This window comes from Oncorhynchus mykiss, chromosome 13, assembly GCF_013265735.2.
Source record: "Oncorhynchus mykiss isolate Arlee chromosome 13, USDA_OmykA_1.1, whole genome shotgun sequence".
NCBI classification, from domain to species: Eukaryota; Metazoa; Chordata; class Actinopteri; order Salmoniformes; family Salmonidae; genus Oncorhynchus; species Oncorhynchus mykiss.
The window spans coordinates 33316421-33333605 of NC_048577.1; the positions used below are offsets into that span (position 1 = coordinate 33316421).

General features: G+C 42.8%; 1 protein-coding gene and 1 long non-coding RNA gene across 3 annotated transcripts; one reads left to right on the forward strand and one right to left on the reverse strand.

Moving 5' to 3' along the window:
• Window positions 1–1743: 1743 nt before the first annotated feature.
• Window positions 1744–16989, reverse strand: LOC110486151. The gene is made up of 3 exons (XR_002468038.2): window positions 16880–16989; window positions 15146–15415; window positions 1744–1939 (listed from the first exon to the last, which is right to left on the reverse strand). It is a non-coding gene; the product is annotated as an uncharacterized LOC110486151 (long non-coding RNA).
• On the forward strand, window positions 4215–10614 carry LOC110486150 (26S proteasome non-ATPase regulatory subunit 3). 2 transcript variants are annotated; one of them, XM_021557539.2, is made up of 12 exons: window positions 4215–4372; window positions 4491–4655; window positions 5313–5503; window positions 5709–5846; window positions 6055–6191; window positions 6357–6547; window positions 6868–6971; window positions 7543–7657; window positions 7739–7858; window positions 8005–8108; window positions 9561–9767; window positions 10355–10614. In XM_021557539.2, the coding sequence occupies exons 2-12, from the start codon at window positions 4496–4498 to the stop codon at window positions 10430–10432; spliced, it is 1545 nt and encodes a 514-aa protein (XP_021413214.1). In that variant the 5' UTR covers window positions 4215–4372; window positions 4491–4495; the 3' UTR covers window positions 10433–10614. The 2 variants fall into 2 exon arrangements, with proteins under 2 accessions (XP_021413214.1, XP_021413215.1); XM_021557540.2 differs by having other exon boundaries at window positions 4288–4372; window positions 4495–4655.
• Window positions 16990–17185: the final 196 nt, after the last annotated feature.

Below are 17185 nucleotides of genomic sequence, written 5' to 3' on the forward strand. Positions count from 1 at the left end.
TATCTTTACTTGCACACTTATCTTCTGCACATCTATCAGTCCAGTGTTAATTATTATGTTGTAATTTATTTCGCCACTATGGCCTATTTATTGCCTTACCTCCCTTGTCCTACATCCTTTGCACACACTGTATATAGAATTTTTCTATTGTGTTATTGACTGAATATTTGGTTATTCCATGTGTAACTCTGTGTTGTTGTTTGTGTCGCACTGCTTTGCTTTATCTTGGCCAGGTCGCAGTTGTAAATGAGAACTTGTTCTCAGCTGGCCTACCTAGTTAAAATAAAGGTGAAATATATATATATATATATTTTTAAATGGCACATTGACCAATGATGTTCCTTCCTCTTCTCCTCATCTTCGCTAAATTCAATCCAGCCACATCTATGAATATGAGTTCCTGGGGGATGGGACTTGCATTCAATTCCATTATTCTCTGAAATGACAGGAAAATACAATAATTGCTGTATGGTAAAGTTCATTGGCAACATCACTGAGTCTAATGTTTCAAGAGTGTAATACTAGTACATTACTTGCACATATTTGTACCGTTTATCCTTCACTTCGTACCGTTTATTCCTTTCAAATGGGGCTCTGTTTCCTCCGAAGATGGTGTTTCTTAAGGATGTGGACAATGGTTGATAAGCTCACTCTGATGTTATGGAAGATGGCAGGGTTTTCAATAATCTGTTGATGGATTTCAGTCTCATGGCATTATTTTCAACTACCATTGACACAATGGCAGCCTCCTGTATGTCTGTAAATAGATGCGTTCTACCACCACGTGGGGGTCGTCTTTCAGTTCTACAAAAACAAAATAGCATACAGTACAGTAAACACTACAGTATACAAGATAAACATGTACAAAGAAGTATAGCTCCTTATTTCATACATACATACATGAAACATTTTGTTACATTGTTTCCCCTTACAGTATGTATCGGAAGCTACAGTCTTTACTGTGCTTTATGTTGTACTACTGTCAAGCAGTAAGAGTAGATACGTACTGCAGACATTTGACCTACCTATTCTTGTTTTGGAACGTCCGGATGATGGACGGTATGGTAAAGCGGCTCAGATTGGGCTGCACTCTCTGCCCAGCCTTTATTGAGGTGATTGTTAGTTCTCACATATTAGGGTTTAGGTGGTGAATATTGAAGAATTATGGAGAAAAAAAAACATTTGTAGAAGGACTATGAGAGTCATTTTTGGTGACTTTTCAAAGGACATTCTACTCCAAAATTAGTGAAAATAAAATTATGTTGACACCGTCTAAAACAGAGAGCACTTACTCGTTTACCACAGCCGATACATGGCCCATATTATCAGGCAGGTGTGCTATTAGCAATAAGCATTACCATCTTTAGCCCAACTGATGTAACATAACATTGTGTACAGTGCATTGATGGATGTATAAAATGAATGCATGTGACAAAATGAAAATAGGAACATTTATTAAGCTGTATTGACACAAAGCGTACAAAAGCAGACAATTTATAGCTTGAAACTCCATGTCAACAGTCCTATCTTTGTCTGTCCCTGTCTCTTGTTTCTCTATCCCTGTCTGGGGTGGCAGGTAGCCTAGTGGTTAGAGCGTTGGGCCAGTAACTGAAAGGTTGCTGGATAGAATCCCCGAGCTGACAAGGTACAAATCTGTTGTTCTGAGCAAGGCAGTTAACCCACTGTTCTCTGAGTGCCGCGGATGTTGATTAAGGCAGCCCCCCCCCCCGCACCTCTCTGATTCAGAGGGATTGGGTTCAATGCAAAAGCCACATTTCAGTTGTACAAATGACTAGGTATCCTCCTTTCTCTGTCCTTGTCTCTAATTCTCTGTCCCTGCCTCAGTTGTTGTTGTCATTGACTTGAATAGCAGATGTCACACCTCACTCTTCTTTTTTTGTTGGCCACTTCCTCCTGCGATGGCCCATCTACTGCCACCCTGCAACATACAGTTGAAGTCGGAAGTTTACAAAAACATTTAAACTCAATTTTTTCACAATTCCTGACATTATCCTAGTAAAAAGTCCCTGTCTTAGGTCAGTTAGGATCACCAATTTATTTTAAGAATGTGAAATGTTAGAATAATAGTAGAGAGTGATTTCAGCTTTTATCTCTTTCATCACATATCACATTCCCAGTGGGTCAGAAGTTTACATACATTTAATTAGCATTTGGTAGCATTGCCTTTAAATTGTTAAACTTGGGTCAAATGTTTCGGGTAGCCTTCCACAAGCTTCCCACAATAAATGGGGTAACTGAGTGTAACTGAGTGTGTAACTGAGTCAGGTTTGTAAGGTCTCCTTGCTCGAACACGCTTTTTTCAGTTCTGCCCACAATTTTTCTATGAGATTGAGGTCAGGGCTTTGTGATGGCCACTCCAATACCTTGACTTTGTTGTCCTTAAGCCATTTTGCCACAACTTTGGAAGTATGCTTGGGGTCATTGTCCATTTGGAAGACCCATTTGTGATCAAGCTTTAACTGATGTCTTGAGATGTTGCTTCAATATATCCACATAATATAATATATATTAAGCTCATGGGACCAGCACTTTACATGTTGCTTTAAAAACAAATGCGTTATTAGAGGAGAAGATGGCTCATTAATTATACAGACAAAAACAATGTGTGTTTTGAAAAAAAGGAGACTTCATGAATCATTACTACAATATGGAAAACATTATTCAATCAAACTAGCAAGTATAATTGAAACTGAAAAGTGTGATGACATTATCTTTCATTAATGGCACTTGATGTTGTACACACATTCCCAATACAAATATTTAATACTATCTGATTTTTCCAAATGCACATATATGGTTATTCGTTACAAGGGTTCACAATTATTATCAAATGGACAAATTACGAAAGACCGTCCGAAAGACATGCGAGGGAAAACAATGCCAACAATTGAATAATGCAGAGTCCATAAGTGACATATGCTCATATTATTGAACAGGAAGTGGGTCTCCCCTTCTGCAGTCCGTTTAGGTACACACACAAATACTTCACATTCACCACCCACAACATTCATGTTGTCCCGAATGCCACTCTGGGCTCGTGTGGGTGGAACAGGCTTTGGTTTGTTAACCGTCTGTGTGAGATCGCATGTCCCCTTCTTATTGGAGAGAGAGAGAGCCCCATGGTGGCCGGAGATGGCACAGCATGGGACGGGATCGCTGCATCCCCCCTCCACTACCTCCCCCACCATCCTCCCAGCCTTTAATGTGTCTCTCATCACTCTGTTGACATGCCAGCACTTTCGCCATGTCCATGGTAATGGCTCATTCATGTTTACCTCCTTGTGAAAACATTCCCTATTCTCTATCCTTTCCCTTTTCTCTTTCAAGACTGTCAAGGGAGTTGTGATTATATAACTTTATGACACATCTCTTGCCTTTGGTTTTGGTATCTTTACAGTAAATCTGTGTGGCATGCATGGAATTTTCAGTGGGATCATCATAGTGTTCAGATTATCAAAGAAATAATGTTGAAATTGCAATCAGTTTAATTACTGTATGTGTGCGCCTAAGCGTGCGCCTAAATGTTGAAAGTGGATTGGCTCACAAAGTAAATTATCCCACTAAGGATGTATACTGAGCTAAAATATAAATGCAACATGCAAAGTGTTGGTCCCATTTTTCATGAGCTGAAATAAAAGAGACCGGAAATATTCCATACACACAAAATGCTTATTTCTCTCTGGTGCTGAGGAGTATTTCTGTCTGTAATAAAACCCTTCTGTGGGGAAAAATAATCATTCTGATTGGCTGGGCCATGCTCCCCAGTGGGTGGACCTGGCTCCCAAGTGGGTGGGCCTATGCCTTCACAGGCCACCCATGGCTGTGCCCTTGCCCAATCTTGAAATCCATAGATTAGAGCCTAATGAATTTATTTAAATTGTCTGATTTCCTTCTATGAACCGTAACTTTGTAAAATATTTGAAATTGTTTCATGTTGCGTTTATGTTTTTGTTCAGTATATATGTGTCAATGCGAGAAATGGACGTCATATAAATGACAACACGGGCTACAACTCTGTCAAAGCACAATAGGCCTACAATACATATTTTATTTGATCAAAACTCGCCATAAATGGTTTGGATTATTAAGGTAGATGAGTGGAGCCCGAAACAAATTCAATATTTCTTTAAATTGGATTAAGAAAAGTATTGTTATTGCCAGATCACCCTGTTTTATATCTACATCAAACAACAATTCGTACTAAAAGTAGCGTTACAGTGAAAATGATCACTTTATGCAGCTATCTATTACTTTTGACTGCTCGATATTATCAGCATCAACTAGTATGGTATGTCTCCATAATCCTTTGCGTCTCGCAATAGTTGCCAGTCATTCTGCCGACGAGACGAATGTAAGTGTTGAATGGAGTCAAATAACTAACTGCGAATTATACCTGGTTTATTTTGACCTGGCTTATTGATAGGTACGTTTTTATATTCATTTTTTAAAACTTGCATATTTGATTTCAGACAGTATGAAAGAGACAACAGCCAAGAGACGCGAGAAACCCAAGGACTCCAAGGCTGAGAAACAGAAGGATGCGGGCCCCGAGCCGCAGGATGTGGAGATGCCGGAGGAGGACTCGGCCACTGCAGAAAAGAAACCCAAAGAACTTGATACCCTCACACTTGAAGGTAGCTAGCTAGGTGGTTAGCTGCGGTTTAACACAAACACTGGAAAGGATACATTCAAACTCAATGTCAGATACGGAATGTTGCAACTGCTTCGGGTTTTTGCTACCTTGCTAACGTCACTGTACCGAATGTTAGTTAGCAAGCTGCTGTTAGTCTATGTAACTAGCTAGCTAATTTGCCTGTTTAAATTGGCAACACTTTGACGTGTAACTATCGTTAGAGAATGTAGTTAGCTGACCTAGTTAGTCAACATATAGTAACAGGCTAACTGCGTTTAACGTTGGTCTGACTTTTAATTCACTCGCTATATTAGTAACAAGCTAGGTAGCTAACGTTAGCTAGCTAGCTATCTGGGTGCCTAACAACGAAATCCCCTAGTCATAGCTAGCCAGCTAGCTAGTTAATCAGTTTGCTAGCAATGTTAACTTCAATTTGTGTCAGTTGGAAATCACTTTACTGCCGTAACCTGTCAAAGCAGTACTTTTATAGTTTTGTGTATCCAATTGTAGCTACCTAGCTTGACAGGTCATTGTATTTACAAATCTTTTCACTTTTGAATTGAGTGAAAGAACTGACATTAGCTGTCAGATTGTTTGTTTTTAATCACTCTTCCATAAGTCTCTCCTTATGACCTTACTCCTCCAACTCCCGTTGCAGACATCAAGGAGCATGTGAAGCAGATAGAGAAGGCTGTGTCGGGCAAGGAGCCTCGCTTTGTGCTGAGGGCCCTGCGTGCCCTGCCCTCCACCAGCCGCCGCCTCAACCCCAACGTGCTGCACAAGGCTGTGTCTGGCTTCTACACCTCCAACGCCGCTGGCAAAGAGTTCCTACTCAGCTTCCTAGAGGAGGTATGATTAGTGCAGATAGAAAAGACTGGTACTACTATTACTACTTCTATTGCTGAGAAACCTTGACTATGAACTATTACTCATTGCCTTTATCTCTGTCTCCTTTTGCCCACTTGACTCCTTTGGTCCCTTTCTGTCCGCTTCTGTCTTTCCTTTTCCCTCCTCTACCCACACCCTCTCCCCTCCATCTCTTGCATCCATCCAGCCCATGGACACCGAGGGAGATGTCCAGTTCAGGCCCCGTACGGGGAAGGCAGCTGCCACCCCCCTGATCCCTGAGGCGGAGGCCTACCTGCAGCTGCTCCTGCTGGTTTATCTCACCAACAACAAACGCTACACAGAGGTGGGCTGACGGAGTTCACACACTCACTCGCTCTCGCACCTCTGTCTCTCGCTCTCATGCATGCACAGTACATATTTATGTTGGATTGAGCTCTGAATTCTCTTTGGTATATACAATGCTCACCACACAGTAGTCCTTAGAAAGAAATGTCTGGATTAATTCCCGACTGCCTGTCTTGGTTGTTAGCTTCTCACTTTTCTCTCTGTAGGCCCAGAAAGTGTCAGATGAGCTCTTGCAAAAGATCGGACCTCAGAACCGGCGTGCTCTGGACCTGGTGGCCGCTAAGTGTTACTACTACCACTCCCGCGTCTACGAGTTTCTCAACCAGCTGGACACTGTGCGTAGGTAAGCCCACCAACACTTTCACTGACTGTTTTTGTTTTTTCTGACTTAAACACATAGTGGGGAAAGATGGAGGTTGTCTCAGAAGGCAGTAGGCCAGTTTGAACCTATGCAGGTTAAAATGTAATGCCTTCGATCGATTTTAAACTAAAAACCCTTCTCTCTCAGTTTCCTGCACACGCGCCTGAGGACGGCCACCTTGCGGCACGACGCCGACGGCCAGGCCACGCTGCTCAACCTGCTGCTGAGGAACTACCTGCAGTACAACCTGTACGACCAGGCTGAGAAGCTGGTGTCCAAGTCAGTCTTCCCTGAGCTGGCCAACAACAACGAGTGGGCCCGCTACCTCTACTACACAGGTGAGAGGGACTGGGAAGGAGAGGGACTGGGAAGGAGAGGGACTGGGAAGGAGAGGGACTGGGAAGGAGAGGGACTGGGAAGGAGCCCTAAGCATACCAATTTCTGTTGACATAAGATGTCACCTGTGATGGAACTGTATACATTTTACTAGTAAGACATCAGAAGTTTAGTTTAATCACATTCAATTGAATTACGTTTATCAGGCCTCTACAGGTTTTCAAGTGACCATAAGAAACTGCCTCAGAATATGAATGAATTTGTAGTTGTGGCTTAGTTTGCTGCTTTTCCACTCAGATCATTCTCTCCTTCAACCCTCCAGGTCGTATCAAGGCCATCCAGCTGGAGTACACAGAGGCCAGGAGGACCCTGACCAACGCCCTGAGGAAGGCCCCCCAACACACAGCTGTGGGCTTCAAACAGACAGTTAGTACACCCAGCATGCAGTTTTGTGTGCAATTATTACATTTTGCGCACACTTACGTTAGTATTTTAGCACTCTTATCCAGAGCGACTTACAGGAGCAATTAGGGTTAAGAACCTTGCTCAAGGGCACATCGAGAGATTTTTCACCTAGTCGTCACAGGGATTTGAACCAGAGAACTTTTGGTTACTGGCCCTAGGCTACCTTATTAAAAATGAGAAACTATTGTTAAGGTTTTAAAGTTGTCACTCAAATTTCACATAGTGTGTTGCCTGACTATATTGTCTGTCAATCAATCCAACTTTATTTGTACAGCACATTTCTTACAAGGGATGATGCATTTCATATTTGTTTTAATAATATTTTGTTTAAAAAAATATATATATATTTCTCCTCGTCATACACGAACAACAACTGAGACGCACACAATGACTACATCTCATCTGCCAAGACCCACATGCTGATGCTATTTCAATAATTCAGGGGATGCATTTCTAAGTGCTTAACAAATAATATAGCCCACCGTATGCCACAAAATTCAGGTTGTTCACATCTTCTCTCTATCCCTATCAGGTTCACAAGTTGCTGATTGTGGTGGAGCTGTTGCTTGGGGAGATACCAGACAGGCTGCAGTTCCGCCAGGCTCCTCTGAAGAGATCACTAGCGCCCTACTTCCTGCTCACCCAGGGTAAATTGCCGGCAAGCTGGGTCATGAGAATGAGTCTTAAGCGCGAGTAAGATGTGAACCCTGGTCTCTGTTCCCACACAGCTGTCAGGACGGGTAACCTGGCCAAGTTCAACCAGGCTCTGGATCAGTTTGGAGAGAAGTTCCAGGCAGACGGCACCTATACCTTGATCATCCGCCTGCGACACAATGTCATCAAGACAGGTCAGTGACCAGGCCTTTCACTTCGGGCTCTTCTTCCACATTCTCAGATGGCTTCCTCTTCTCTTTAACAGTTTTTGGTCATGGCTCTTCATTTTTAACATGTGAATGAATGACTTGTTGATATTTAACACCATCTCTCCCTGTAGGTGTGCGTATGATCAGCCTGTCATACTCACGTATATCCCTGGCAGACATCGCTCAGAAGCTCCAGCTGGACAGTTCAGAGGATGCTGAGTTCATAGTGGCCAAGGTAACATGATATACTACAGCCATACTCAGTTGGTGGACCGTGATCCGAGCCCAGATTGGGGTCAATATGGTCTAGGGGGGCGTTTATCAGAAAACCAGTCGGTATCTGGTGTGACCACCATTTGCCTCGTGCAGCGTGTCAGATGTCCTTCACATAGGGTTGATCAGGCTGTTGATTGTGGAATGTTTTCCCACTCCTCTTCAATGGCTGTGTGAAGTTGCTGGATCTTGACAGGAACAGGAACACGCTGTCATACATGTCGATCTACAGCATCCCAAACATGCTCAATGGGTGACATGTCTGAGTATGAAGCCCAAGGAAGAACTGGGATATTTTCAGCTTCCAAGAATTGTGTACAGATTCTTGCGACATGGCATTGTCATGATGAAACATGAGGTGATGGTGGCGCATGAATGGCATAACAATGGGCCTCAGGATCTCGTCACGGTATCTCTCTGCATTCAAATTGCCATCGATAAAATCCAATTGTGTTCGTTGTCCATAGCTTATGCCTGCCCATACCCCTCCACCCCATGGGGCACTCTGTTCACAACGTTGACATCAGCAAAGCGCTCACCCACATGACTCCATACACGCCATCTACCCGTTAGTTGAAACCTGGATTCATCCATCAAGACCACACTTCTCCAGCGTGCCAGTGGCCATGGAAGATGAGCAATTATCCACTGAAGTCTGTTAGGATGCTTATCTGCAGTCAGGTCAAGACCCTGGTGAGGATGACGTGCATGCAGATGAGCTTCCCTGAGACTGTTTGTGTAGAGATTCTTCGGTTGTGCAAACCCACAGTTTCATCAGCTGTCCGGGTGGCTGGTCTCGGACGATTGAGTAGGTGAAGAAGCCGAATGTGGAGGTCCTTGGGCTGGCGTGGTTACATGTGGTCTGCAGTTGTGCGGCCGGTTGGACGTACTGCCAAATTGTCTAAAATGTCGGAGGTGGCTTATGGTAGAGAAATTAACATTACAGCTCTGGTGGAAATTCCTGTAGTCAGCATGTCAATTGTACACTCCCTTAACTTGACACAGTGGCTTTGTGCACCTGTGCAATGATCATGCTGTTTAATCAGCTTCTTTATAATGTCACACCTGTCATGTGGCTGGAGAAATTCTCAATAACAGGGATGTAAACACATTTGTGTGAAATAAGCTTTTTGTGCTTATGAAACATGGGACCTTTTCATTTTTGTTCAGTGTGTGTGTGTATATTGTTCAGTGTGTGTATATTGTATTGTACCTTAAGCTCATGATTTATCCCCACCGCCTGCTCTACATCAGCTCATACAAGGATTTCCTAAAGAGCATTAATAGAGAAGCACATCACTTGTGTGTGATAAATATGAAATGCAGTCAACTGTCCTAAGCCACTGGTGGCAAGGGAAAACTACCTCGGTCTCTTACTGATTTTCTTTCTCCCAACCTCATCCCTCTTTTCCAGGCTATCCGTGATGGAGTGATCGAAGCCAGCATCAACCATGAGAAGGGCTATGTTCAGTCTAAAGAGACCATGGACATCTACGGTACCAGGGAGCCCCAGCTGGCCTTCCACCAGAGGATCTCCTTCTGCCTGGACATACACAACATGTCTGTCAAGGCCATGAGGTTTCCACCCAAGGCTTACAACAAGGACCTAGAATCAGCAGAGGTGTGTACCAACTTTGTACTACTCCTTGTATTAGCCCCTGAAATTGACTGTCGTGAGGGTTCTTTTGTAGGAGATAATATGAAATTGTTCTTTATCTGTGCTGCTGAACTACCAGTATGCTGTATTTCACTGTTGTGACCACAAGGGGGCAGTGTTAACTAGCTTTGTAATGTTATATTTGGGACTAGAATTTCAGACTAAATGCTAACTGTCATTCTTAAATGTTAGCTATTTGCAAACTTAATCATTTTAAAGATGCACTATGCATAAATCACTCCACCATTTTCTGGTTGTTAAGTCTAATAGTTTGCCTAATTTCAGTTTGTGAGATTCATTGTACCATCAAAACACTGAAATATCTTTTCCATAACCCAAAATATTATATTTTCAGCTGGTGTACAAAACTAAATTTAAAAGACACAAAACCTAAGAATGGGAGGCATAGAAATAGGGCACATAGAACAGATATACTGCTTAGACTTGCTTTCAATGAGAATGACAGATCTATAACACATTTCTATGGGAATTTGGTCAGGTCTCCCAAAAAGTTACATACTGCAGCTTTAGTGTGTGTGTTTGCATTTCAGGAGCGCAGAGAGCGGGAGCAGCAGGACCTGGAGTTCGCCAAGGAGATGGCGGAAGATGACGATGACAGTTTCCCATGATCCTCTGAGAGGAACGAGTACAAGGATGCCTTATTGTTTTTTTCCCTTTCTCTCCCCCCTCTATTCTTCCTCCTCCCTCTTGTAATAGTTGTTTTGTTTATTTCTCTGCAGGCACAAGGCCATTTATAACATATGTATGTTAGCATTGTAACATACAATAAGAACACCTCTATTCAACCCTACCACTGGTCCTCGTTGTCCCTGCTTTTAGACTTTGCGTGTCACTGTCAACTTGCTGGGAGAGGCATTTTGTGTATCTGTATTGAGTTTGAGGCCAGCACGCAAAACCAGTCTTTGTCAATTTAATCTAATTTGGGGAACACTCATTTGTACAGTGAATGTCTAGCAAACTAAGAGCCTTTTGGCACAGAGCAGCTTGTAAGGTTTTCTGTCAGGAATTTATGTTGGCTCCTTGGTTGTTATTTTTGCTGCGCAATGCAATTCAATATCTTGACAGCAGCCCTTTCTAAAATGCAGATATGGAAACTCGTATTTCAAAATACCTTAACAAAATTAAATTGTTGTCCCTCTTTAGAACTGTGTGCTGTTGAGCTCAACTAGTTAGATTTGTCTCTGCCTCATTGTTCACGGCTCCTGTTCCTTCCTCTGATTTCTTCATTTAGCTCCCTCTTCCTCCTGCCTCATAGGGTGCATCCCAATTATCTCTTTTGTTCCATTAGCTTCATGTATTTTAAAAGAAATGACTGGTATAATAGTGCATTCAGAAAGTATTCAGACCCCATGACTTTTCTCACATATTGATACGTTAATATCATATTTTTCCCCTCAATCTACACACAATTCCCCAATATAATGACAAGCAAAAACAGGTGTTTAGAAAATTTGGCCAAATGTATAAATAACTGAAATACCACATTTACATAAATATTCAGACCCTTTACTCAGTACTTTGTTGAAGTGCCTTTGGCAGTGCTTACAACCTGGAGTCTTCTTGGCACTGCTATATTTGGGGAGTTTCTCACATTCTCTGGAGATCCTCTCAATCTGTCATGTTGGATGAGGAGTGTTGGCTGCACAGCTATTTTCAGGTCTCCAGAGATGTTTGATCGTGGTCAAGTCCGGGCTCTGGTTGGGCCACTCAAGGACATTGAGACTTCTCCTGTGTGCTTAGGGTTTTTGTCCTGTTGGAAGGCGAACCATCGCCCCAGTCTGAGGTCCTGAGCGCTCTGGAGCAGGTTTTCAAGGATCTCTCTGTACTTTGCTCTGTTCATCTTTCCCTTGATCCTGACAAGTCTTCCATCCCTGCCTCTGAAAAACATCCCCACAACATGATGCTGCCACCAACATGCTTCACTTTAGGGATTGTCCCAGGTTTCCTCCAGAAATATTGCTTGTCATTCAGGACAAAGAGTTTAATATTGGTTTCATCTGACCAGAGAATCTTGTTTCTCATGGTCAGAGTCCTTTAGGTGCCTTCTGGCAAACTAAGCGGGCTGTCATGTGCCTTTTACTGAGGAGTGGTGTCCGTCTGGCCACTCTACAATAAAGGCCTGATTGGTGGAGTGCTGCAGAGATTATCCTTCTGGAAGGTTCTCCCATCTCCACAGAGGAACTCTGAAGCTCTGTCAGAGTGACCATCGGGTTCTTGGTCACCTCCCTGACCAAGGCCCTTCTCCCCCAATTGCTCAGTTTGGCTGGGCGGCCAGCAAGAGTTTTGGTGATTCCAAACTTCTTCCATTAAAGAATGGAGATCACTGTGTTCTTGGGAACCTTCAATGCTGCAGACTTTTTTGTTGTATCCAGACCTGTGCCTTGACGCAATCCTGTCTCAGAGCTCTACGGACAATTCCTTCCACCTCATGACTTGGTTTTTGCTCTCATCTGTGGGACCTTTCCAAATCATGTCCAATCAATTGAATTAACCACATGTGGACTCCAATCGAGTTGTAGAAATGTCAAGGATGATCATTGGAAACAGGATGCAGCTGAGCTCAATTTTGAGTCCCATAACAAAGGGTCTGAATACTTAAGTAAATAAGGTATTTCCTTTTATTTGTAAAAGTACATACAAATGTGCAAAAATGTTTTACCTGTTCACTTTGTCATTATGGGGTATTTTGTGTAGATTGATGAGAAACATTTAATTGAATCCATTATAGAGTAAGGCGTAATAAAATGTGGGAAAGGGGAAGTGTTCTGAATACTTTATGACAGCACTGTATAAACCAGTCATAATGCAGTCCTATACCAGTCACTTCCTGCAAAGTGAACAATGCCCATGCCAACACCAATCCAGTGCGTTTCAATATCTGCAGACTAGTGAATGAGTCATACTTCAGGAGGGAGAATAGATTATTGGGACACACATAGACATACAGTAATGGGGCAATTGCAAGGTAATGATGGTTCTAGAGCATCGCACTTGATTACTCATTCGCTACGGTGAAAATGTAATATTAAAGCTCTAGGCAAAATGTATTGACATTGTTAGGGATCGTGGCTCGTGTTCACTAGCAAGCGGTAAATTGCCTTCGCTTGTGGGCCTGCTGACCTTAATTGCCTACCGTCTGTAAGCTGTTCGTGTCTTAATGACCATTCCACAGGTGCATGTTCATGAATTGTTTATGGTTCATTGGACAAGCATGGGAAACAGTGTTTAAACCCTTTACAATGAAGATCTGTGAAGTTATTTTGGGGGGGGGGGTTACAAATGATCTTTGAAAGACAGGGTCCTGAAAAAGGGACATTTCTTTTTTTTGCTGAGTTTGTATTACAATTATACACTTCAGTGTTTACCAATCTTGGTCCTGAGACATCAATGGTTACACATTGTAACTAATAGACTAGAAACAGGATTTAACTAATTAAAGGCTGATTTTTAATTCATATATACAGACAGAATGAAAACTCATTTCCTTCATCTGCATTGATCTGATAAACACAGGATAGGTGTAGTATTTCATCAAATGAGACTTAATTTCAACCAGCAGAGACTGTGAAACACTTCATTGAAAGAAGTTCCTGCAAACTATTACAGACTACAAAGGGAATTGCAGCCGAGAGCTGCCCAGTGACACGAGCCTACCAGACAAGCTAAATAACTTCTATGCTCGCTTCCAGGCAAGTAACACTTAAACATGCGTGACAGCATCAGCTATTCCGGAAGACTGTGATCACGCTCTCCGCAGCCGATGTGAGAGACTTTTAAACCTGTTAACATTCACAAGGCCGCTGGGCCAGACGGATTACCAGGACATGTACTTCGAGCATGCGCTGACCAACTGGCAAGTGTCTTCACTGACATTTTCAACCTCTCCCTGTCTGAGTATGTAATACCAACATGCTTCAAGTAGACCACAATAGTCCCTGTGCCCAAGAACACTAAGGTAACCTGCCTATATGACTAATGACCCGTAGCACTCACGTCTGTAGCCATGAAAGGCTGGTCATGGCTCACATCGACACCATTATCCCAGAAACCCTAGACCTACTCCAATTTGCATACCGCACGAACAGATCCACAGATGACGCAATCTCTATTGCACTCCACACTGCCCTTTCCCACCTGGACAAAAGAAACCCCTATGTGAGAATGCTATTCATTGACTACAGCTCAGCGTTCAACACCATAGTGCCCTCAAAGCTCATCACCAAGCTAAGGACCCTGAGACTAAACATCTCCCTCTGCAACTGGATCCTGGACTTCCTGACAGGCTGCCCCCAGGTGGTAAGGGTAGGTAACAACACATCCACCACGCTGATCCTTAACAAGGGGGCACCTCAGGGGTGCGTGCTCAGTCCCCTTCTGTACTCCCTGTTCACTGCACGGCCAGGCACGACTCCACCACCATCATTAAGTGCGCTGATGACAGAAGTGGTAGGCCTGAACACAGACAACGATGAGACAGCCTATAGGGGGGAGGTAAGAGACCTGACCATGTGGTGGAAGGACAACAACCTCTCCCTCAACGTGTTCAAGACAAAGGAGATGATTGTGGACTACAGGAAAAGGAGGACCGAGCACACCCCCATTCTCATCGACAGGGCTGTAGTGGAGCAGGTTGAGAGCTTCAAGTTCCTTGGCGTCCACATCAACAAACTAACATGGTCCAAGCAGACCAAACCTATTCTCCCTCAGGAGACTGAAAAGATTGAAGGAGAGAGACTGTTATTGAGAAAATAGGGTAGTTAAAGAAGGTGTTCAACAGGAATCTGTGTGTCCTCACCTGGTGTCCACACTAAGTGGCTGCAGAGTACTTAATACTGAAAAACGCGAACGGACACACAAGGACAAACAATATAGCGTGGTTATAGAAATAATGAAGTGTCTTACTATTCTCCATGGTTGGCCCTCTTGCCTATTCTTTGACGGTGGAAGGAGCCACAGTTGTAATCCTGAGCCTGATTACTGCACAACACAATCCATCAATCAGATTGATACATGAGTGTTTAGGTGTGGGTTATAGGGTGTCTAATTGTTCCACATTCTTTCAGTATGGGTGACTTGAAATAGTCTGTTGTTTTTGCACAGACATCACACCCTTACTTAAACAGCACCCTCACCTGAGAAGTAGAAATCAAATGAAGAGAAACTAGGAATTGAATAACTGCAGTTGACATAGCTAAGTAAATGGAATAATACTCTTATTGCAATGTGGATGACTTAAAAAAGCCTTTGGTTGTGCATAGTGTAGTCTATGGTGTTGCCATGGAACAGCACCCTCTTCGAAGAAGTAGGAGGTGAATATCTACCGCACACGGATCGCTTCCCTTGCTGTGTTGTTGGACCCCATCCTTGAAACATCCTGCAGAGCAGCAGACTTCTCCTCTGGCACACGGCGGCGAGCTGCAGATCCCCTCCTTGTCCTTGTGTCCATCCTCAGGAAGTTATGCAGAACACAGGTAGCCTTCACACGCCTGAATTCCTCCTGGAGGCAGTCCCAGATGGCCCTGGTCACCCAACCTTGCAGTGTCCATTAACTGTAGGCAATCGTTTTGAAGGAATCTCCAGTTACAAGGTAACTGTAGGAATATGGAAGATAATGTAATTATTAGACTTTTACATCACCAGGTCATTGTGGATTACTAAAGTATAATATCCCTTATAATAAAGTATGATAACATTGGATTGATAGATGCATGGGCACACACAGTTGAAGTCGGAAGTTTACATACACCTTAGCCAAATACATTTAAAAACTCTGTTTTTCCACAATTCCTGACATTTAATCCTAGTAAAAATTCCCTGTCTTAGGTCAGGATCACCACTTTATTATAAAAATGTGAAATGTCAGAATAATAGTAGAGAGAATGATTTATTTCAGCTTTTATTTCTTTCATCACATTCCCAGTGGGTCAGAAGTTTACATACACTCAATTAGTACTTGGTAGCATTGCCTTGAAATTGTTTAACTTGGGTCAAACGTTTCGGGTAGCCTTCCACAAGCTTCCCACAATAAGGTGGGTGAATTTTGGCCCATTCCTCCTGACAGAGCTGGTAGGTCTTCTTGCTCGCAGACGCTTTTTTAGTTCCGTTTCAGTTTAAATAACTAAGTGTATGTAAACTTCTGACCCACTGGAATTGTGACACAGTGAATTATACGTGAAATAATCTCTCTGTAAACAATTGTTGGAGAAATTACTTGTGTCATGCACAAAGTAGATGTCCTAACCGACTTGCCAAAACTATAGTTTGTTAACAAGAAAATTGTGGAGTGGTTGAAAAACGAGTTTTAATGACTCCCACCTAAGTGTTTGTAGACTTCCTACTTCAACTGTATGTATGTGTAGCATGTGACATTAACAGGATCATATCAAGGATAGCGTCACAAATGAATACATAAATATCACTTGAAGCTTGATGATGAGTTGATCATTTGAATCAGCTGCGCAGTGCTAAGGCAAAAACAAAAACGGCCACCCCTTTGAGTTCCCAGGACCAGGACTGAGAACCGCTGCTCTTCATTGGGACCTCTACATACGCCGACAGACTTTCATAGCTCTCTTTATCCGAAGAGAAAACCTCACAACAGTCTTCATTATACTCAAATTACACTGCACTGAATAGTATGTTACTATTATCTCCGTCCATACTTCTAGGGACAGGAACTACACAAAAGTGCCTGCCCTATCCGGAATAGCCTACTCTCTCACTTTGACAGTTGGGGCTATTATCCTTTCACCCTCCTCCATGGCTGTTAGCTACCTACAAATGCAGTTGGAGTTTGATTTTTACAGTGATAAATACATAAAGATAGCTAGCTAACTGAATTAAATATCACCAGCTACCTATCTATACACTATGTGAAGTTGGCTAGATAACTAGCTAGCCCATTTAGCAGCTCATTTGAGTTAGCCTGCACTGTAGCTAGTTAGGTTTATTTTACATTTTCGAAATGTATTTACTTGAATATGTTCTCCCAGCCTTGTGGACAAGTTTGTTTGTCACCAGAGTGTTTTAGAGGATATTACTATTGAAATATTTACCCATTTAATAGCCAGACCTTCATACAAACTTTTTAAAATGTTTTAATCTTCATACAGACATGCTATGCAGAATTCTTGACGCACAATCGAACTTGCTGCTGTCATACGCTGCCACCACGCCCACAAGCGAGTCACAATGGGCGGCGTAAGCGGCACGCGGCAATGTACCGCAACCTAGTTGGCATTCCCCATGAAAATTAATGGAAAGCGGTGCTTCACCGCGCGGCACCATGTGCTCTTGAACACGGGGGTCAGCCATAATGATACATTCTATATTCAAGAGTCTAGCATTACTGGTAGGCACAA